The 18,555-nt window shown below is 36.9% G+C and overlaps 1 protein-coding gene across 10 annotated transcripts in view; it reads right to left on the bottom strand.

Annotated features, from left to right (window-relative positions):
- Positions 1-251: 251 nt before the first annotated feature.
- NCBP1 (nuclear cap binding protein subunit 1) overlaps positions 252-18,555 on the bottom strand; it is a 40,142-nt gene continuing 21,838 nt past the window's right edge. For 7 of the 10 annotated variants that reach the window (XM_081511202.1, XM_081511220.1, XM_081511194.1 and 4 more), the window contains exons 11-23: positions 17,453-17,563; positions 16,637-16,701; positions 15,047-15,109; positions 14,739-14,813; positions 12,758-12,861; positions 10,257-10,379; positions 9,255-9,357; positions 8,369-8,462; positions 7,469-7,572; positions 5,706-5,820; positions 4,253-4,381; positions 3,312-3,425; positions 1,543-2,092 (exon numbers count right to left, since the gene is read on the bottom strand). In XM_081511202.1, the coding sequence (XP_081367328.1) occupies positions 1,979-2,092; positions 3,312-3,425; positions 4,253-4,381; positions 5,706-5,820; positions 7,469-7,572; positions 8,369-8,462; positions 9,255-9,357; positions 10,257-10,379; positions 12,758-12,861; positions 14,739-14,813; positions 15,047-15,109; positions 16,637-16,701; positions 17,453-17,563 (1,314 nt within the window). In that variant the 3' untranslated portion in view covers positions 1,543-1,978. Of the gene's footprint in view, positions 494-1,542; positions 2,093-3,311; positions 3,426-4,252; positions 4,382-5,705; positions 5,821-7,468; positions 7,573-8,368; positions 8,463-9,254; positions 9,358-10,256; positions 10,380-12,757; positions 12,862-14,738; positions 14,814-15,046; positions 15,110-16,636; positions 16,702-17,452; positions 17,564-18,555 lie in introns of those variants that run through there. The other 3 variants (XR_014059835.1, XR_014059834.1, XR_014059861.1) reach the window with 1 other exon arrangement.

Raw genomic sequence — 18,555 nt, 5'->3', positions numbered from 1 at the left:
AACTTAAAGACAATCCTGGTGTCCAGATATCACTGACAGCCAGATATGCTCTACTCAGGTTGCCAAGTTCTGTCCTCATCTTTCATTTTCAGATATAACTGTAGATTATTAGTAAGTTATAGAAATCACTGCTAAATACTTTCCAGGAAAAGCAAACAAACTTTATCTTCATTTGAACTGCTTTCTGAGTAATTCCTGTGAGATTTAGAGTCAAGGAAAACAAAAATTATGTTTACTTGGACAAAAGCATGTTAAATGGCATCAGAACAGTTTAATATTGATTTATTGCAAGGTACGATGTATAGTGTGACATGCCATTCTTTTGTCTCTGTGAGCTTCATTTGTGGGGAGAGCAACTGTTGAATGTTTGTTTCTTCAGAATTCAATATCTCTGGTTTGGTTTTTCCATACACCTAGTTTGCCAGACTGGATCAGAGCAGGGTCACATCAGTGAGCAGTTGTTAGAAGCAACCATTACACGTGAAGAGAGGGTCTAAGAGAAAGGAGGTGGATCAAGTAAAAGTATAAGTAGTCAAACTTTGTAATACATTATGAAAGGATTACAAAGCAGCTTTAGGGTCAAAGTTACCAAAGCCTTAAATGGTTATTCTTTAGCTTCTTGAGGACAGGAGCCATTTCTAACTAATTACATAGTTTGCGGGAAGGAGGAACAGTATAAACAAAAGAACATTTAGCTAAGCACTTGGCTTTTAGTTCCCTGCCAGTAACTTGCCATGCAACTTTAACCTTGTGAATATTTGTCTTAAATGGTATGGTGTTTTAAAATCCTAGGAATTTCCATCTACTGAGTAGACTATATTCTGTAGCCACTAAGTATATGGTAAACCAAAGAGACCCCCATATATTATGCACCATAAACTTATGATGTACTAAGTTTAAAACCAACACCTATATTGTACAAATGAACAAAGCTACTTCAGTTGTGGAATTATTGCTAAATTTTTTAAAGGTTCAATGAAAAAAAGACTAAAAATGCTAGAAATTTGGAATGTCAGATAACCCCTTGTTATTTTACAGTGTACTTTTCTTATCTTAGTTAAGCCTCAACACCATATAGGAAACAGGTTTAGGAATTAGTAGTTACTTGGACCAGATTCCACAGAAATAAAATCCAAACCTACATCTAACACTAGGCATTAGTCAGTCTAGCTACTTCTAAGTCACACTTGAACACAAAATTCACTATATGAGCTTGGACAGATCTGTCTCAGATTTGAGATGACCAGATACTCTAAGATGGTAATTCCAAAAGTTGTCTGCATATTTCAATTACCTGGGAGCCTTAAGAACTACCAGATATATCTGTGTTTGAAAGATTGTGGTTTAATGTTAATTTAAAAAATAACTTTAGAGAGCCCCAGGCGATTCATGTTCAGATTTAGGAATTGCTACTCTAGTAACGTTTTAATTACTGTAGTATTTTTAAGACACTATTAAAAGTATTTTGAGAAAATTTCAGATGGCGGTATTTTACAAAGAAATCACTAAAGTAGACTGATGATAAATCATGAAATACCAAAGTTTAAAAAACATTTTTAGTTTTATTTTCAACCATGTTAGGTTACCCATGAGCTGTGAAAAGCTATGCTACTTGATAATAAATTCATCAGTTCTATATACTACTTGGTAAATAAGCTTGACCCTCTAGTGTTTCACATACCTCAAATTAGTTATATCTTTTGTGCCTTAAGGAGAAAAAAAATCAGAAAAGTTGTATTTGTCACATATATAATACATCCTATGGTCATTATCATATTATTGTCATTAGGGAATATCTGCTTTTCAGGGGCAATTAAGGGTAATCAATACCATATTTCTTCACTGTCCTCCTCTCTCTGTTTCTTTTAGAAAGTGACAGGATGCTACAAGAAAGCAAGCATTCAAACAATCAAAAATAAGAGATTATTTTGAGATCTTTAAAAAAATCTTGACAGGAAGGGGGAAAAAAAAATGACCCTTAGGCCTGCAGGGCACAGAACTGCTGGAACACAGCCAGGATGTGAGGGTCTAATTCAGCAGTGAAGAGCAGATTCTCCAGGGTCACCATGTACTGCTGGATTATTTGGTGATGCTGTAGACACAGAAAAGGGGGTAAATGTTTAGGTTAGGAAAAGGAGCATAAAAGCAATCTCACAGAACATTCCCCTAAAGCCCACATTGTAGAGTGATGGGAAAGAGCAGAGAAAAGAGTGGTTTGGCTGGTAGGAATAATAACCCTGGAAAGCCAGAATATCGAGAAAATGTAGGGGGAAACAGAAAAAAATGTTGTTCAATAATTTAAAAATCCAGTTCTGGTCTGTTTCTATGCAATTCATAATTCAAGGCAGTGGCAGCAGCGCCTGCTACTATTCTAGATGAGTTCAGCTGGTTCTTTCCCCTAATTAGGACAGAATATATAGTATGACTTTTTAAAAGTTGCCCAGACAAGGAATGAACTATGAAGAAGAAATTTTGGAAATCATTTCCTTTTTTGGTTAGGGCATTAAGCAAAGAGATGTGTTAAGAAAAAAATATTTAACCTATTTATATTTCAGAATTTTCCCCCTTTAAGCCTTCTGCTTTAATCACTCTTGTCTAGAACAGATAAGGACTTGCTTGGGGTGTTGGTGTCTGAAGATACCACTCTACTTCAAATCTTTAACTTAAATCTAACAGAGTACGTGTTGGAGTCTGCTTTCTGTAAGAACCTCAGGGAACTTAATAGTGCCTCCAGAAGCAAGGTTATCATTTGAACTTTGGATTTATAGAGGTTCTTAAAATCTTACTACTCTTCCCTTAGCATTTTTCTATTTTGTGTTACAGCTAGGCTCTCCAACAAAGAGAATGGCAATTAGGAGTCTGAGTGATATAGAGCCAATTTTAAGCCTAAATATTCTGATGAGCAACAGTAGGAACAAATGGACACTAACTAAAGGGCTTACAGGTACTATATAACCTAACAGATTTGATGCTTTTTTAATGGAGAATCCCTGTGGCTGAGAATGCGCTGTGCTTAGTGGCTCAGTTGTGTCCGACTGTTTGCAACCCCATGGACTGTAGCCCACCAAGCTCCTCTGTCCATGGGATTCTCCAGGCAAGAATACTGGAGTGGGTTGCCATTTCCTTCTCCAGGGATCAAACCTGGGTCTCCTGCAGTGCAGGCAGATTCTTTACCGACTGAGCAACCACTGCTTAAGTCATGTCATTTTGAAGCTCTGTTACTTACAGATTGCATTCTAACTGAGCTAGGAGAGAATTCCCATGGCTGAGAACAGTGATGTTTATTATCCTAATCAAAGTTTTCCACAAACCTGTAGGAAGATCTGCTGGAGCCTCTCTATACAGTTCTTATACCATGGTGTTAACACACTGGTCCCGTCAGTTTCACAGCGTACTAAGTGCTCGGTCAGGATCATGATAAAACGCTGGAAACAGGGTATAAAGTTACAGAGGTGTTACTAAAAATTCTTATACTTCAGAAACAACCACATTTTTGACCAAGAGACCTCAAAGGTATTGCTCGTTTCACCCTATCTTTGTGGTATGTATCCCTAACTTTCCTGATTCAATAGATACTGAGGTGTAGAACGGCAGACCAGTGATAACATGAGTTGTTTAGTCCCTAAGTTGTTTTTGACTTTTTGCAACCCCATGGACTGTAGCCCGCCAGGTCCCTCTGTCAACCGGACTTCCCGGGCAAGAATACTGGAGTGGGTTGCCCTTTTCTTCTCCAGGGGATCTTCCCTTTCCAGGGGGTCAAACCCACATCTCCTGCATTGGCAGGCAGACTTCTTTACCGCTGAGACACCTGGCAAGCCTGATGAGGTGAGTAGCACATCATTTTTGGCAATACAAAACTAATCTAACCTTTAATATTTAGATTACTTAACGCTAGTAATTTTTCTTAGAATCTGTTTTAAGGACATAATCAGAAATGTTAACAGGAATGTATACACAAAAATCTTCAGGAAGGAAAGCAATCATCTAAACAGATCTACAATTGGGAATAATGAAACAATGAGACAAGTACTTAATAATAGCATCCCCCATTTTTTTTTTTAAGCAAGAAGGAAACATGCTAATTAATAATAGAATAAACTCCAATTAATGAACTTTTATTTCCTGTGTAAATTTTTATACATTTAAGATCTTACAAATAACCATGTATTACTTCTAATGATTAAAAATTTGTTTTAAAACTAAAGAAATATAGTGGTTTTTCTGAACCTATCAATGTCCCAAGTCACGATACCTGAAATATGACAAGGAAGAGATTCTTTTGTTCACTCTGAGCAGATTCCACTTTTTCCTGCAGTCTTTCTATTTGTTCTTCAAGAGCCCCATCTTTCCTGTCACTGCTTCTGTCATCATCATCACTTCGCTACAGCATGCAAAGGAACAAAAGGAAACCACCATTTAGAATTCCAATGTATTAAACCCCAACAAGCAGACCTGACGAGTTTACTGTGCCTGGTCAAATACTATCTGAAGCCTTGTATTCTACAAGAAAAGAACCAAACATACAGGCAAACACCCAAAATCCTGTAAGTGCTTATCTAGGCCAGGGAAATTCAGTGGCACTTATCTTGGGTAATGGCATTGGGTTTCCTATATAGCAGAATGAGTTATGCCTTTTACAGGATAGTCCACTCAAGGAGGAAATGTATGTCACAATATTCATTCAAAATGAAAACAGCTTTGGAAAATGTACAGTTGATTCTTGTTATTCACGATGGTTGTTTTGTGAAATTGCTGTGAACCCTGAGTTTGTGAACACTGAACTGTTGCTCCTAGGAGAAATATAGGGCTAGGGTCTTGGGAACCTCTCATCACAAAACTTTTTTGTTAATGTAAATCTGCATTGCCCTCACAATAGCCACTACTGAGCACTTAAAATGTGGTTAGTATGACTAAGGAACTGAATTTTACATTGTATTCAAATTTTATTAAAGTTACATGTGGCTAGTGGTTATCATATGGACACCACATATCTAGAGAACAGGGTGGTGTGAAGTCAAGTCTCTGGAGTAGGTACATGTATAAAATGGGGATGATGCCATTTACCTTAACAGTGTTTTAGGTTTGTGTTTACATACTTTTACTCATAAGAGACTAGCACTTGAAACTGCTCTATATTTGTATAAGTCATTAAACTTGCTTTTACCTTTTACTCTGGTAAATGTGCATAACACTGGAAAACTGTCATGAAGAACAGTACTTTCTGCTAAATCTCAGGATACATCCAGCTCACTGCTTCTGCCCCAGATTGCTACAATACTGAACAAATTAATAATACGAGGAGTATTTTATGGGTCCGGGAAAGACTGTCTCCTCTTGCCCTGCTCCCTCCCCCACCCCCGTACCAGGGAAGGGGTGAACACCAACAATCTTCTCTTTCCCTCTTGCATCAGAAACTTTTATAGAAACACAAGTGTCCTCCTCCTTCCTTCTCCTTTGGGAAGCCAATAGGATGGTAAACATGGAAAAAGTAAGCTTTTATGGAAAAAGTGGCTTGCTAAACAGGTTCACCATGCAGGAAAACAACAGAGAACAGCAGACACCAGTCCTTCCCCTTCCTCCATTTCTACAAACAGCTCTGCATGATTTGGTCTCAAAAAAAAAAAAGCTCCCATCAAGGTAATGAATATTCTCAATGATTTCTTGTATTATTTTCTTTGACCATTTACAGTCGACACAAGACTTACCCGTTTGTGTTGCCTTGCGAGTTTTTCTTTAGCCTCTTCTAGCTCTTTCTGGATCTTGAGAACGTGTTTGTTCATCTTACGAATTGTGGAGTGCAAGATTTCCCAAACAAACAATCTTTAAGTAATAAGGCATTTGGTTACTGTATATTAAACTATACTCAAAAAAATAAGACCTCTCAACTTTTGTAATCTACACATACTTAAGGTCTGATATAGCCTTCTGTTCTTTAGGTAGAATAAGGTATATTTCTCCAGCAACACAATTTTTCTTGTACTGTCAATCATGCACACAATCGAGCTCTACCCATTAGATTCAGATGAGCTTCCTGAAGGCAATACTGGGTCCTTGTCATTTTTCTTATTTCCATCCTCTACTAGACAGACATAGAACGTACGTGTACATAGTCAATGAAATGGCAAACCAGAAAAAACACGCTAGAAACAAAAACACATTTTTCTGTCTTTTTAACGTAAACACTATGTATTGCGTTTTTTTTAAATGGAAACCTAATCTGAGGCTCATTCACATGCTTTATACTAGCACAAACTCAACCAATTCTCTTGGAACATATAAGAACCTCATTAGTTGATAATAGCTATCAACTGCTGGGCCTTTAGGAATGAGATATTTATGTCAACCACTTTTTCAAACTACTCAAGTACCAGGATCACCTGTAGGTCCTTTAAATGTTTGTTGCATAAATATGAGTGTGTTTAAGTAGCTTCTTAACTCCTTTATGTCTATAACATTATGTCTCCTAACCCCAGGATATACAGCACAGAAGAGTACTTCTACAAATTTTAATCTGGATGATGACAGTTTAAGTGGAATATAATAAAACAAGGTCTAGAATGTTAGCAAACAGGGTAAAGGAGCAGAGTACTTTTAACTCTGCATCAGTCAGCTAATCAGGAAAGGCTTTGCAGAGTTAAGAGTTGCAGACGTAAACCACTAAGGGTGATGGCTAACACTTACTTGAGTGATCAGTTTTCTGAGATGTTGCACATCTGAGAATGTCCTTCTGTTACCCTCATTTCTGAGTGCCAACTTGGCTGGTATGATAATCTTAGACCACACTCCTTCACCCTAAAGATTCAGATTAGTGTCCTAAGCCAATAACAAATACAGTGAAGAGGATAAAGGTTGTGATGGGTATTTATGTCTTTGCAAGTAATGGGTTTCCTTTGTTTCCTGTTTTGTGTCAACTCCTGTTGTCCTAGTTCTGATCAGGTATAAAGCCTGTGGACTGTGCTTCATGTGTAAGAACCAAACTTAATGAAAAATCTCTCTCCTTTATGGGGAATGAGTCAAGAGTCAATTTTCTGTGTATTACCTCTAGGATTTTTATGACTAAGGTGAGACCTCCTTCCTCAGTGGCCTTCAGGTGCCCACCAGGCTCTCCTCAATCCCTCCATAATGTGTACTTAATCTACAATGGACTGATTTCTGCCAGTTCCTAGTGTGGAACTCCTGCCATGTCCCATTGTCTAGTTGAGACCCTGACATACAGCCTGATCTCCCTGCCCAACAGTTTGGATCCTTTGTAAGCATTTCTACTTTTAAGTCCTAATTCACCATGTGTGTGTGTCCCTAAGAGACACTGCAACCAGAGTGGTTGTGTGTATTTCCATTGTGCAAGAATCTCTGCCGAGTCCAGACTGGACCACTGTGACACTAGTATTAACCTGGTCTGAACCAGAATTTGGAGCTCATGTATAAGAATTCTTAGAGAATAGGAACTTTGTAAAATAATCCATTTTACCTAGTAAAGTCACGAGATAATTCTGAAGAGAAGATCCAATTTGCTACTGCAGCACAGTCAACAATCTGCGTACGAATCATCTTATCTACTAGCACAGCAATCATCTATAGTCAGAGGAAAGAAGTTATTCAGGTAAGTCACAGTTATACGTAGGCCACAATAGTCTCACTGCTACAAAAGTTAAAATAGGATGGCTGTGAATATTCAGTAGCTATGGAACTGAACAATTTGACCATTAGGTCTCAAGATTTGTTTCCCCTTCTGCTTGGCTCTGGTACTTTTTCTAAGAATACAATAACACAAATAAAGACTGAGCAAAAAGAAACTCTGAATGTTAATACTTAAGACATATTGACCAGAGATTTAGTAATACATCTTTTGTTACCTGGACGTTATTGACTGCAGATGTTTCAGTATTCATTTATGTAATAAACTGCTGGCCACAAGCGTTAGTGCAAAAATATCCTGGTTAATAATGTGTCAAAGTTAATCCTAAAGTTTTATCATGAAAAATCTCTTAAATATACTCCAAAATTTATTTTAATGCTTCTTTATAACACATGATATTAAAATAGTATATTGAGATTTGAGAAATCTGGGGCCTGTTTAAAAATAGAAACTGGATATACTAAAGAACTATTTCCTACCCAATTGGAGAACCTTCCAAGAAATAAGCATTCTTACTTAAAATGTGTTGAGATGTTATAATATCAAACCAAATCATAACACGTGCTCTTTAGAGAATGACTCAAACATCATTATTTCCACAGCACTAAAATTACAGATTTAAAAACTGTTCGATAGGCACAAATTTCATGTTCCACAAACTAAAACAATGATATCAAGTGCCTTCTTTTCATACCTATACAATCAGCATCAACATGTCTAATTAGTTTTTACCTGTGGATGGTTCCGCCAGACCTCAAACATGACTCTTAGAACATGTAATTTTCCTTCATCACTTTCAGCTAGGGTTTTGAAGACTTCATGAAACCTTTTCATGGTTGGTGGTGGTGGGGGCAGAAATAGCACATATAAACTTATTGAGCATCTTAATATTTTCAAAGCTTTACAACGTTACTCAATTTCCAGTGCAGTATATCAATACAAAATAACCAAACATTGTTAACCATTAAGGAATATAAAATGTATGATTAGGAATTCAACTTGTATAGCATTTTTCTCAAAATCTTAGAATTACAAAATACTATCATTAGCCAAGGACTCTAGTTTACTGTGTATTTAAGGATAGATGAAGGCTAAGGAATAGTCTAACACAAGTAGTATTCTGCCTGCATCTTCTTTGGGAGCCCTGCCAAGTCTCGTAGAGAGACTTGGAAGTTGAGATGAGGTGAGGAGTCTAGTTTCTCTGCCTGAATGGGAAGAGTATATGTTTCTTCATTTTGAGTTAAAAAGTTCTGTCTTTAGATGCAAACCTTTGGGTGGCTCCCAAAAATGCAGCTGGCTCTCAATTCTGCTCACCCTCTTTTAGGAAGATCCTTGGACAAGGTGGGCACTTTCTGACTGTCCTATGGACCCAGGTTTTTGTTTCTCTAAATGTTTATGTGGAAAAATGTACACTTTATATATACATGCAAACCACAGACAGGAGCCATAGGACAGGGATTTTAGCTACCACAAACCAAAACCCATTGTATCAAGTTATATGATACTAATTAAGATCTTTATATTCAATAATCTTAAGGTAAAAATTACTACACCACTGGTATTCACTCAGCAAAGTTTGAAACTCGCAAGAGAGCATGTGTGTTCTGGTTGTACTTACTTTGCAAGAGCACTGAAAGAGTGGCTGAACGACTTGGCTGCTAAGTGTAGCAGAGTCTGTACAAAGACCTCTATTTTCAGCGGGTTAAAGCTGAATCCTTCATCTGAACAACAGTCCACAGTAAAGAGAGTTAGGAAGATTGATTCTTTGGTCCCTAACCTGTATTGCTAAACAGATGGCACACTCATATCCAAATACTAAATCCCACATTCAAGCAATGTCTCAGAGTACTAACAGACAATAAAGATCATCACTGATTAATCGCATATACTCAAAATATAAAACTAAGCATGATCTTAATTCTGAAGTTTTTTGGGTTTCCCAAATTCTTCTATATGATCCATTTCTTTTTACAAATACCACATAGATTTCTTTGTTCTTATCTCTCTACATGGTGGCAAGATAATACAGTAAGCCCTTTACACTTTAGGTCCATGTCCTAAGATGTCTAACAATGTCTAAATTTAACATTCTGAATTACACTTTCTAAATATATTCTAACATCATAATACAAATTTCTTAGAAAAATCTAAAAACCTCAGTAATAAATCTAAACAGCATTAATATTTTAAGTCATTTTTCTCTGCACGTCGTTATGTACAGATCTAACAAAATTTTCCTCCTAAACAGTTACCCCATTGTCCCAGTAGACTTTGTCTGTTTCACTAATTTGTCTTTTTTTGTTTGAGTTATTGTAGTTTCCAAGATGTTTTGATAGATGACAAAGCAAGTCCCTCTCATGGCTTTTTGTCTTGTTTTTTTGTTGATGATAAACTTATAGTTCAATTTCGAGAGAACTATCCAACTTCATAATACACCAAGTCTTCCTGTGCAGGAACCTCTCTAAAGTGAAAGCAGGCAATGTTTAAGGGAACAGATACCTGTGTTCTGGGGAATAACTGACAGGCTGTCAGGCTAAACAGGTATACTGTATAAGAATTATGTTTCTACTTAAGCCAGGCCCATACATAGTTGCATTTAACAAATATTTAATTCCCTTACCATCATCATCATCCTGATTAGGATTAGGGACGTCTTTCAGAATGCTGAAGATTTCATCATTGGTTGCTTTACTTTTAAAGGCAACAGCTAAACAGAGGGCAACCGAATGTCCAGGAAGAGAGTCTAAGCACAGAATGCAAAGAGTTATATAACTGAAAAACTTTTAAAAAATTATTTTCTTTTAAAACAGAGTACTCTCTGTCCTAAGGTCAATATTTATTCTGTATAAAGATAACCACATATGAAAGTTTCATTCAATATGTCAATGGCTTTCTACCTAAAATAAGGCATAATAGGTTTCTTGCCTCAATACTCCCTTAAGAACACAGAACTAATTGAAATTCAGAGTGTGAGGCGGGTATGGCTCTTCCTTGGGAAACACAGCTGCAACTCTCCTTTGATGGTCTCAAATCCCTAGGCCTCTGTAAGCTGAAAGGCTGAGAATCAATGTATTTCTCTTTCATTTTGGTCAATGCTCCTCCTTTTCCCTAATACAGTGGAAACTAAGTTTGGGTTTGAACAAGGTAAAGGCTGCCAAGCAGACTCTGCTTTTCTCTTTTGCTGAATCCACATACGTGAATCTACATAAGCCAGATGCTCCTATGCTGTGACTCCACATGTTTACTGTTGGTTAGTATCTGTCAAGTCCTTAACTGTATACAATCTGATATAATCTGTGCTAATACATATTGTAGGGCATCACCAGAGCAACTGGAAATCTACTTTTAATGTAAGGTAGACAAAAAGGTAACAAAAAAGGCAATTCTGACACAGAATATGACTTACTAAGCACTTGAAATGAATAAAGTCAGTTCCAACAATTCACATGTGCTCTGTACTTTTCTTGAAAGTGGGAGAGAAAGGGAAGAAAAATCCTCCACCATCGACAAGTCTACATTCTAGGTAAGGAACCAAGATACTCACATAAAAAGTAGCCTGTGAGTGAAGTCGCTCAGTCGTGTCCGACTCTGCGACCCCATGGCCTGTAGCCTACCAGGTTCCTCCATCCATGGGATTCTCCAGGCAAGAGTACTGGAGTGGGTTGCCATTTCCTTCTCCAGGGGATCTTCCCAACCCAGGGATTGAACCCAGGTTTCCTGCATTGTAGGCAGACGCTTTACCATCTCAGCCACCACGGAAGTAAAAAAAAAGTAGCCAGAGAGTAACACAAAACTTGCTTGCTAAAAGTTAAGAAAATATTTACAAGAGTGGAGCTTGGGCTAGATCCTGGAGAGAGAACAGGAATCAGGAAACAGAAAGGGCTTTCTAGAAAGGGATAATGGCACAAACCAAGAATGAGAGGCATGGAAAAAACAAAGGAAGTGGGCCTGGCTGGAGTGGAGATTCAATTGAGAAGAAGTGACAAATCATAAGGTAGAAACGAGTTAGATGGGCCTTAAATGTTAGGCTGAAGGCTGAGTTATTTCTGTGGGGGAAAAAAGAAAGCTCAGTGTTTAACAAAAGTCTGAACTCTTTGATATCAAAGACTGTATCTTATGGTTCTCTGAGCTAGTACAAAGCAGAAATCAAAACGTTTAAGTACCACATCAAGCTTTGCTTTTTGCAGAAACCACAGTGATCAATAACAAGGCTGCTCAGTATTTAATTCTGGGCTTTACCTCTTTGAAGCCATTCCCTCATTGTAAAACTGGTGTTAAAAACACCTATTTCTCAAGAGTTGTTTTAAGGAATAAGTGACACAGTAACATGGGAAATGGAATATTCAGCAGTGGAACCAAGTTTTGTTTCAAGGAAAACAGGTATAGTCTGAAGTGCAGGTGGAGAAGCAGGGATGCAATATGAGAAAGCAAGGGAGAAGAGTTTTAAGATACAAAGAACTGCTACACAACATGAAGTGGAAGGCTCACAGAAGAGCTGAGCTCAGTGCCATGTAAAAAGACTAACTTGGTAACTCCACACCTACCTCTCTACCACTGCTCACCGGTGCACAACCTTCCCTTCAGTGAGTGTAAAGCACAATATGGCATATCAAATTAAACAGTCCCTTTGATTTACAGTGCAAATCTCAGAAATGACGTAACCAAAAAGTAAGAAAAGTATGTTTAAGAATGTACTTCTAGACTAGAGGCACACTGCAGGTAAAACATACAGTCTCTATGCGCACCTATGTTTCCATTCCACCTGTAATGTTAGCAGATGATAAATCAATTCATGTAATCACAATTGCCATGACAAACACTTTCATTTTAGTAAGTTCTGGCTATAAATTCATCTTGCTATATTTAACAACACTTAAAATGTCATGAATAAAACATTATAAACTATTAAAAACAGTTACAAGACAGTAATAACTAAGTAAATCACAGTAAATGTTTAAAATTATGACAGGGCAAATAAAACAACAGAGGCTAGTGAGAAATCACCTTTCAAACAGAGAAAATATAAACCCAAGAAGAGAAAGAATTCACTTTCTCCACCTTAGATAACTGACTTAATACTTGGCATTAGTACCTTTGAAAAACAGAGGATTCATTACTTACTGCTACTTTCATCTCCATACTTGTAAATGCAGGTTGGGTTTGCAGGACATAGAGCTGAGAAGGTAGGAGGGACAAAATCTAATATACGCTGATGGTAAGACAACCTACAATACAAATAAAAGCCTCAGAAAATACCCTTCATCAATTTCATTCTTTGGTAATATCTAACTTTACTCAGAAGATCAACACCCTGCACTCAGTTGACAACCAAGAAGTAAAGGGGCAACAAGTCATTTTAACTCCTGTCTGGGCCAGCACACCAGAACTCACGTTGTCTTCAGAACTTTCTGGTTTGTACCGAGATGTGGGCCAGTGAGTCCACAAGCCCAGTGGCCAAGGATGTGAGGTGGTGATGGTAGGGTGGGATGAGGTGAAGGAAACAGTTTGTATGGTTGGGAGATTGGTTATATTGTAATAGATAAATACTTAATCAAGACTATGGAAGACAAGTTTCTTAATGTCTGCCAAGGTATTTAGAAATCATGGAAAAGGGGAAGGCTAGGAAGAAAAATGATACGTTGGGCTGGAACTGGAGAGATACACACATCTAGGTGGATATACAAGCAGATTTATGTATGTATGGGTATATGTGTGCATAAATATAGTCACTATGCTTGTCCCTCTAGAGGGCGGAAAACCAGTAACACCCAATAGCAATAAACACATCAAGTGTCCAGACCTTGCTACCTAAATACCATGCTCCACTAAAAGAAACTCGGCCTCTCTGAATGAATAGATGATTCCAGGGAAGGGGCAAGGAAACATAAGAAGAGCCTGGAATATCTGTGCCAGAAATAAGGAAATGCTCAATGAATGGAGGGGGAACATAAAGAAAGAAAAGGACAAAGAAGGCACAAGGGACTCCCAATGGACAAATAAGGGGCGATGTGAGCATCAAGTAACAACAGTAATGAATTATAATCCACTGAATGAAATAGTCTCTACTGATACAGAAACACAGGAATTAATAAACAGGTAAAAAAGGAAAGCTCTTTCTTACAGTAGAAAGCCAACTAATAAATGTAGAAAGAATAATGGAAAAAGGGAATCATCACCTGAGGATCATCATAGTGGTGGCAAATAAAAGTATGAGTTGCAGTGGAGATCTGATGTAAGACTTGAGTGTTACCTCAGGATATTTCCCACAAAATATTAATCAACTACAAAGGGAAAAATGGTGAGTTTCAGGTTGAGAAGCCTGACATGGCCATATAATCAAGATTAACATGTTTAGTGGTGGACAATGAGAGACTTGAGTCATGAGGATGCACCAAGGCAACACAACAAAGTAAGGCCCACATTCTTTAAAACTGACAATGATGTGAACGAGAAAGAATAATAGCAGTTCAAGGTGGAGGAATCAGAAGAAAATGACAATTAAATGCTATACATGCTCCTGGATAGAATTCTGGACCAGAAAGGAAAAAAATATTGTTGGGATGGTTGGCAAAATTTCAGCAGCATCTGTGGATTGTATAGTGGTGTTACTGTATCAGCTCACATCCTGAGCTGGAGGGCTGTATGCTGGTCATGAAGAAGTGTTTTTTTGTTTGGGGGAAATATACAACCGACTATTAAAGGATGATCAGACACCATATCTGCAACTTGTTTTCAAAAAGTTCAGAAAAAGACCTATATAAAGGGTAGATATTATACAGAGATGGAAAAAGGACTAGGCATTAGAACAAATGCAGTAAAATGTTAACTAGGGGATCTAGATAAACATAATACAGAGTTCTATTTTGGCAACTTTCCTAAAATTCGAAATTATTTCAAAGTATATTTGACAAAAATAAACTTTTTTACTTAATTCGCATAGAATCCAGATGGCACAGCTGCCTTAATTTTTCAGCCTAAATCTGAAAGGGAAGATAGGTACTTGGATTTTAAAAATTATATTCTGGACATACATTCAGAGAAGGGAAACCTCCCCCACAGAAATGAGACAACCTAAGCTAAGGAGAAAACAGAAAGAACTTACCTCATACATTTTTCTAGAACTTCTCTTACAAACTTTGGTTTGGGACTTTCTGGATCTTGAGTAAGACAGTCTGACCTAATGACAAAATACAGTTTTACAAGTTCTTACACATAATCCACATCTTTATCTACCTTGTATTAAGCTGCAAGCAGTTCCCTTCTACCTAGATTATTTCATTATATATATATGTAAATATAAAAAAACTAAATCAGATCACGAAGAAGATTGCTTTTATATTATAGTTTTAAATATTACTTTTTAAAATGGTAAACTGTAGAGAAAAGACAGATATACATAACACTACTTACCAATCTTCCCAGCTCCAACGGAATTGGAAGTTACTTAGATGATGGGAAAACCAATTAATAAACCTACACAAAGAAGTGGGGAGGGGATGGAAAAGGATGAATGGCTGCAGTTCATAATAGGAATTCACATAATTCTTCAGACAAATAAGACCCTATTTTCACCTTACCTACAGCTATTACTTTCTCCTGCCACCTACCACTCTCTGCAAATCCTGCAACTCATCTTCTACTTCAAAAAAATAACAGTCCCCATCTCACTCCTCCTAACAGTGCTATCCTTTTCAAGAGAATAACAGATACGACTCAAGTGCCTGTTTTATATCAAGAACCTTATATATGTTTATATTATATAATTTAATTCTCACAGTAACTGCTGAGGGATGTATTATTCCATTTAATTAACAATGAAACAGAGCTGTGAGGTGCAAAAAGAGATTAAAAACATTTTATAAATGCAAGAGCCAAAGCACAGTCTTTCATTATCATACCATGCCCTTTTTACCACAAACAACAAAACATACCATCAAAGCCCCTTTTTCTCTTAAAGACACCCTGATCTCTCTAACTAGATAGGGATCATTTTAGTATACTATATAATGCTGTGAAATTTGTAAGAGCCCAGTAAATACTTGCTGAATGAATGGCATAGTAGGAATGCCCAGAGCAACTGGTAGTTTATTAATTACACTGGGAAAAACCTCAGCAGACACCTTAAAGCATACCCCTTATATCCCTGTAATTTCAATCATAATAGGTCAACAACACAGGATAGCCTTTTCTGATAGTTTTCAAATATTGCATTTGAACAGCGGACATGACAGATTATGGAAAATATTCACTATCTGTTCTGAGCTAATTTGGGAAAGCGACAGAGTAAGAGAGCATATTAGCTAACAGAGGCAGTAAGATCTCACCTAAAAGACAACAGTGGGCATGCCAATTAAGAGAGCTATAAAAATCCAATATGGTCTTTTGTATAAACTGAGTCTTGAAGTTGTAGTTACAGAGAAGCTAATTATTTTAGAAACAGACACTATCTATAAACAGATAAGTAATATATAAACATAATAAATATACAGGATTAGACTCTGCTTCTACACATGAATTAGCACAAAGCCTATTTTAAAAGCTTACCTACCTAATTACAGAGGGAAAGTGTAACCATACCAAAGCATCAAACAAATAAGCAATGAAATTAAAGAAAACTTCAGCATGGGTATCATTTCATATTGAAAATTAAGACTAGAAAGTGAAATGTTATATTACAACAAGTATGAGCTTTATTATATATTTATTATATATAGGATTATTTGGAGGAGGCAAGAAAGAAAAACCAACTTGGAAATTCTTAAAAGGGCAAATATTTTTCTGGTCGAATACTTTTATAAAGTACAGGGAGTAGAAGCTGGTAACACTCTATTGAAATAAGGCAGGGACTTCTCTGGTAGTACAGTGGCTAAGACTCCACGCTCTCAATGTAGGGGACATGGGTTCGATTCCTGGTCAAGGAACTGGATCTCACATGCAGCAGCTAAGTCCCACCGCAGCCAAATACTTAAAAAAAAAAAGGGGGGGGGGGCAATACTATACCTGTCTACACATGTAGTATTCATCGTGTCCAAACGCATATATAACATTTCAGTTGCCTGTGCAAGCTGTGAATTTCAGGATAAGGAAAACTATACTCTCTTTGAAAATAAATCTGTGATAGAAAAAACAAATAACGTTTCCTAGAAGTCTATGTAATGATTAATAATTCTTTTCAAGTAACTGATCTTTGAGGTATCAATGATACACAATACACCTGACCTGTATACACCTGTGAAATCAAGGTAACAAACATTTACATCAACTCCAAAATTGCCATGTGCTCCTTATAATCCATCCTCCCTTCTTCCCATTTATGCCCCCAGGCAAATATTGGTCTGTTGTCACTACATTTGTATTTTCTAGGATTCTGTGTAAATGGTATCATATACTATGAATTCATATTTGTTTGGCATCTTTTATTCAACATATATTTTGCAATTCACTCATGTTGATGCCTGCATTGAAAATCTGTTGTTTTTTTTAACCTGAGTAGTATTCCATTGGCGGCGGCCGACAGGGGCTAGGCCGGGCTGGGGGCCATTGTATAACTGTAACAAAATTTGCTTATCCATTCATGTATTGATGGATATTTGGACGGTTTCCAGTTTTGGGCTGTTACACGTAAAGCTATAAACATTAATACTCTTGGGTAAACAAAGAGTAGAGTGGTTGATTGTATGGTACATGTGATTTTTAACTTTTAAAGAAATGCCAAACTGTTTTCATAAAGTGATTTAAACCCACCAGCAGAAATATTTAATAATCTTGTAAAGCCAGGCCAAATACAGTACGTTTAAAAACAAAAGGAAAGGATACAACTTGGGGTAGAGAGCCAGGCTGAAGTTTGCACAGTTCAATGAGAAGTGTTGTGTACATCACATCGATATGAGGTGGAGCTGGAAGTTGAAACAGCTCTGCAAAGATCACCTACAAGGGAATCACGAGTCAGCGCTCAATTCGACAGCTATCCATGCGCTTCTACTATTTAGAAAGATCTCAGTGTTCTAAATTCTATGATATTCACAATTTAAAAAAATTACTTTTTAACCTTAAAAACTATGCTCTTTAAAACACAAAGACCTATGATTGAATACCATAATGAAGATTTATCTCTGTAACTCAATCAATAAGAATATGCAAAAATTAATGCTTAGCTGATATTTCAGAGAATTAAATTTCAACTTTAAAAGTATCAGAGTTAATTCAGGGAGGTACAGTTTACTAGGGACTCATAGAACCATCAGAGTTTCAGCTCTATAAGAAATAAAAGCCCTTTGTAGACTCTGAGGATGGGATCAGAAGATAGTTAAGTCATTCTGCACAGTTACTACCTTTTTGGTAGTCCAAGACATTTTGGCCATGCTCTTGTTCAGAAACTTTTCATCCTCCATATATACTTTGTGGGCCACATACCTAGACTTCTAAAGCCTAGTTTGCATTCCTCCTCCTCACTCCCATCTCCCACACTTTCGTATGAATTTCTATTCATTTTGCAGATTTTAAAATGTGACTTACATTTTGCACTTCAACTGACATGTCAATGAGTGAAATCTATTACCTAAGCATGCTCTCAAGTTTTGTAAAGATAGAACAGATGCACTGTTCTATCTATAGTGCACAGATGCACTATACCACTGTTCACATTGGTATAGTATGAATAAAAAGTGAATTAAATAATACACTGTAATTATGTTCATGTTGAGCGTTTTAACATAAAGGAATAATGTAATTGACAGTTTGACTCATGTGTCAAGTGAAAATACTGTTTTTTGGGAAATTAATTTCTATAAGGTTTCAACTGTACTAATATCCTCCTCTGTATGACTTAATATGGAATCAAAAGCATTATTTATTCTTTTCACTTCCAAAACAATTGGCTCTTTTGATTTCTAAGAATAAATAAGGATTCGTATTTCCCT

This window comes from Giraffa tippelskirchi, chromosome 1 (assembly GCF_054371585.1).
Source record: "Giraffa tippelskirchi isolate mGirTip1 chromosome 1, T2T-mGirTip1v1.2.pri, whole genome shotgun sequence".
In the NCBI taxonomy this organism is placed as follows: Eukaryota; Metazoa; Chordata; class Mammalia; order Artiodactyla; family Giraffidae; genus Giraffa; species Giraffa tippelskirchi.
This window is presented reverse-complemented; position numbering and strand designations above follow the sequence as displayed.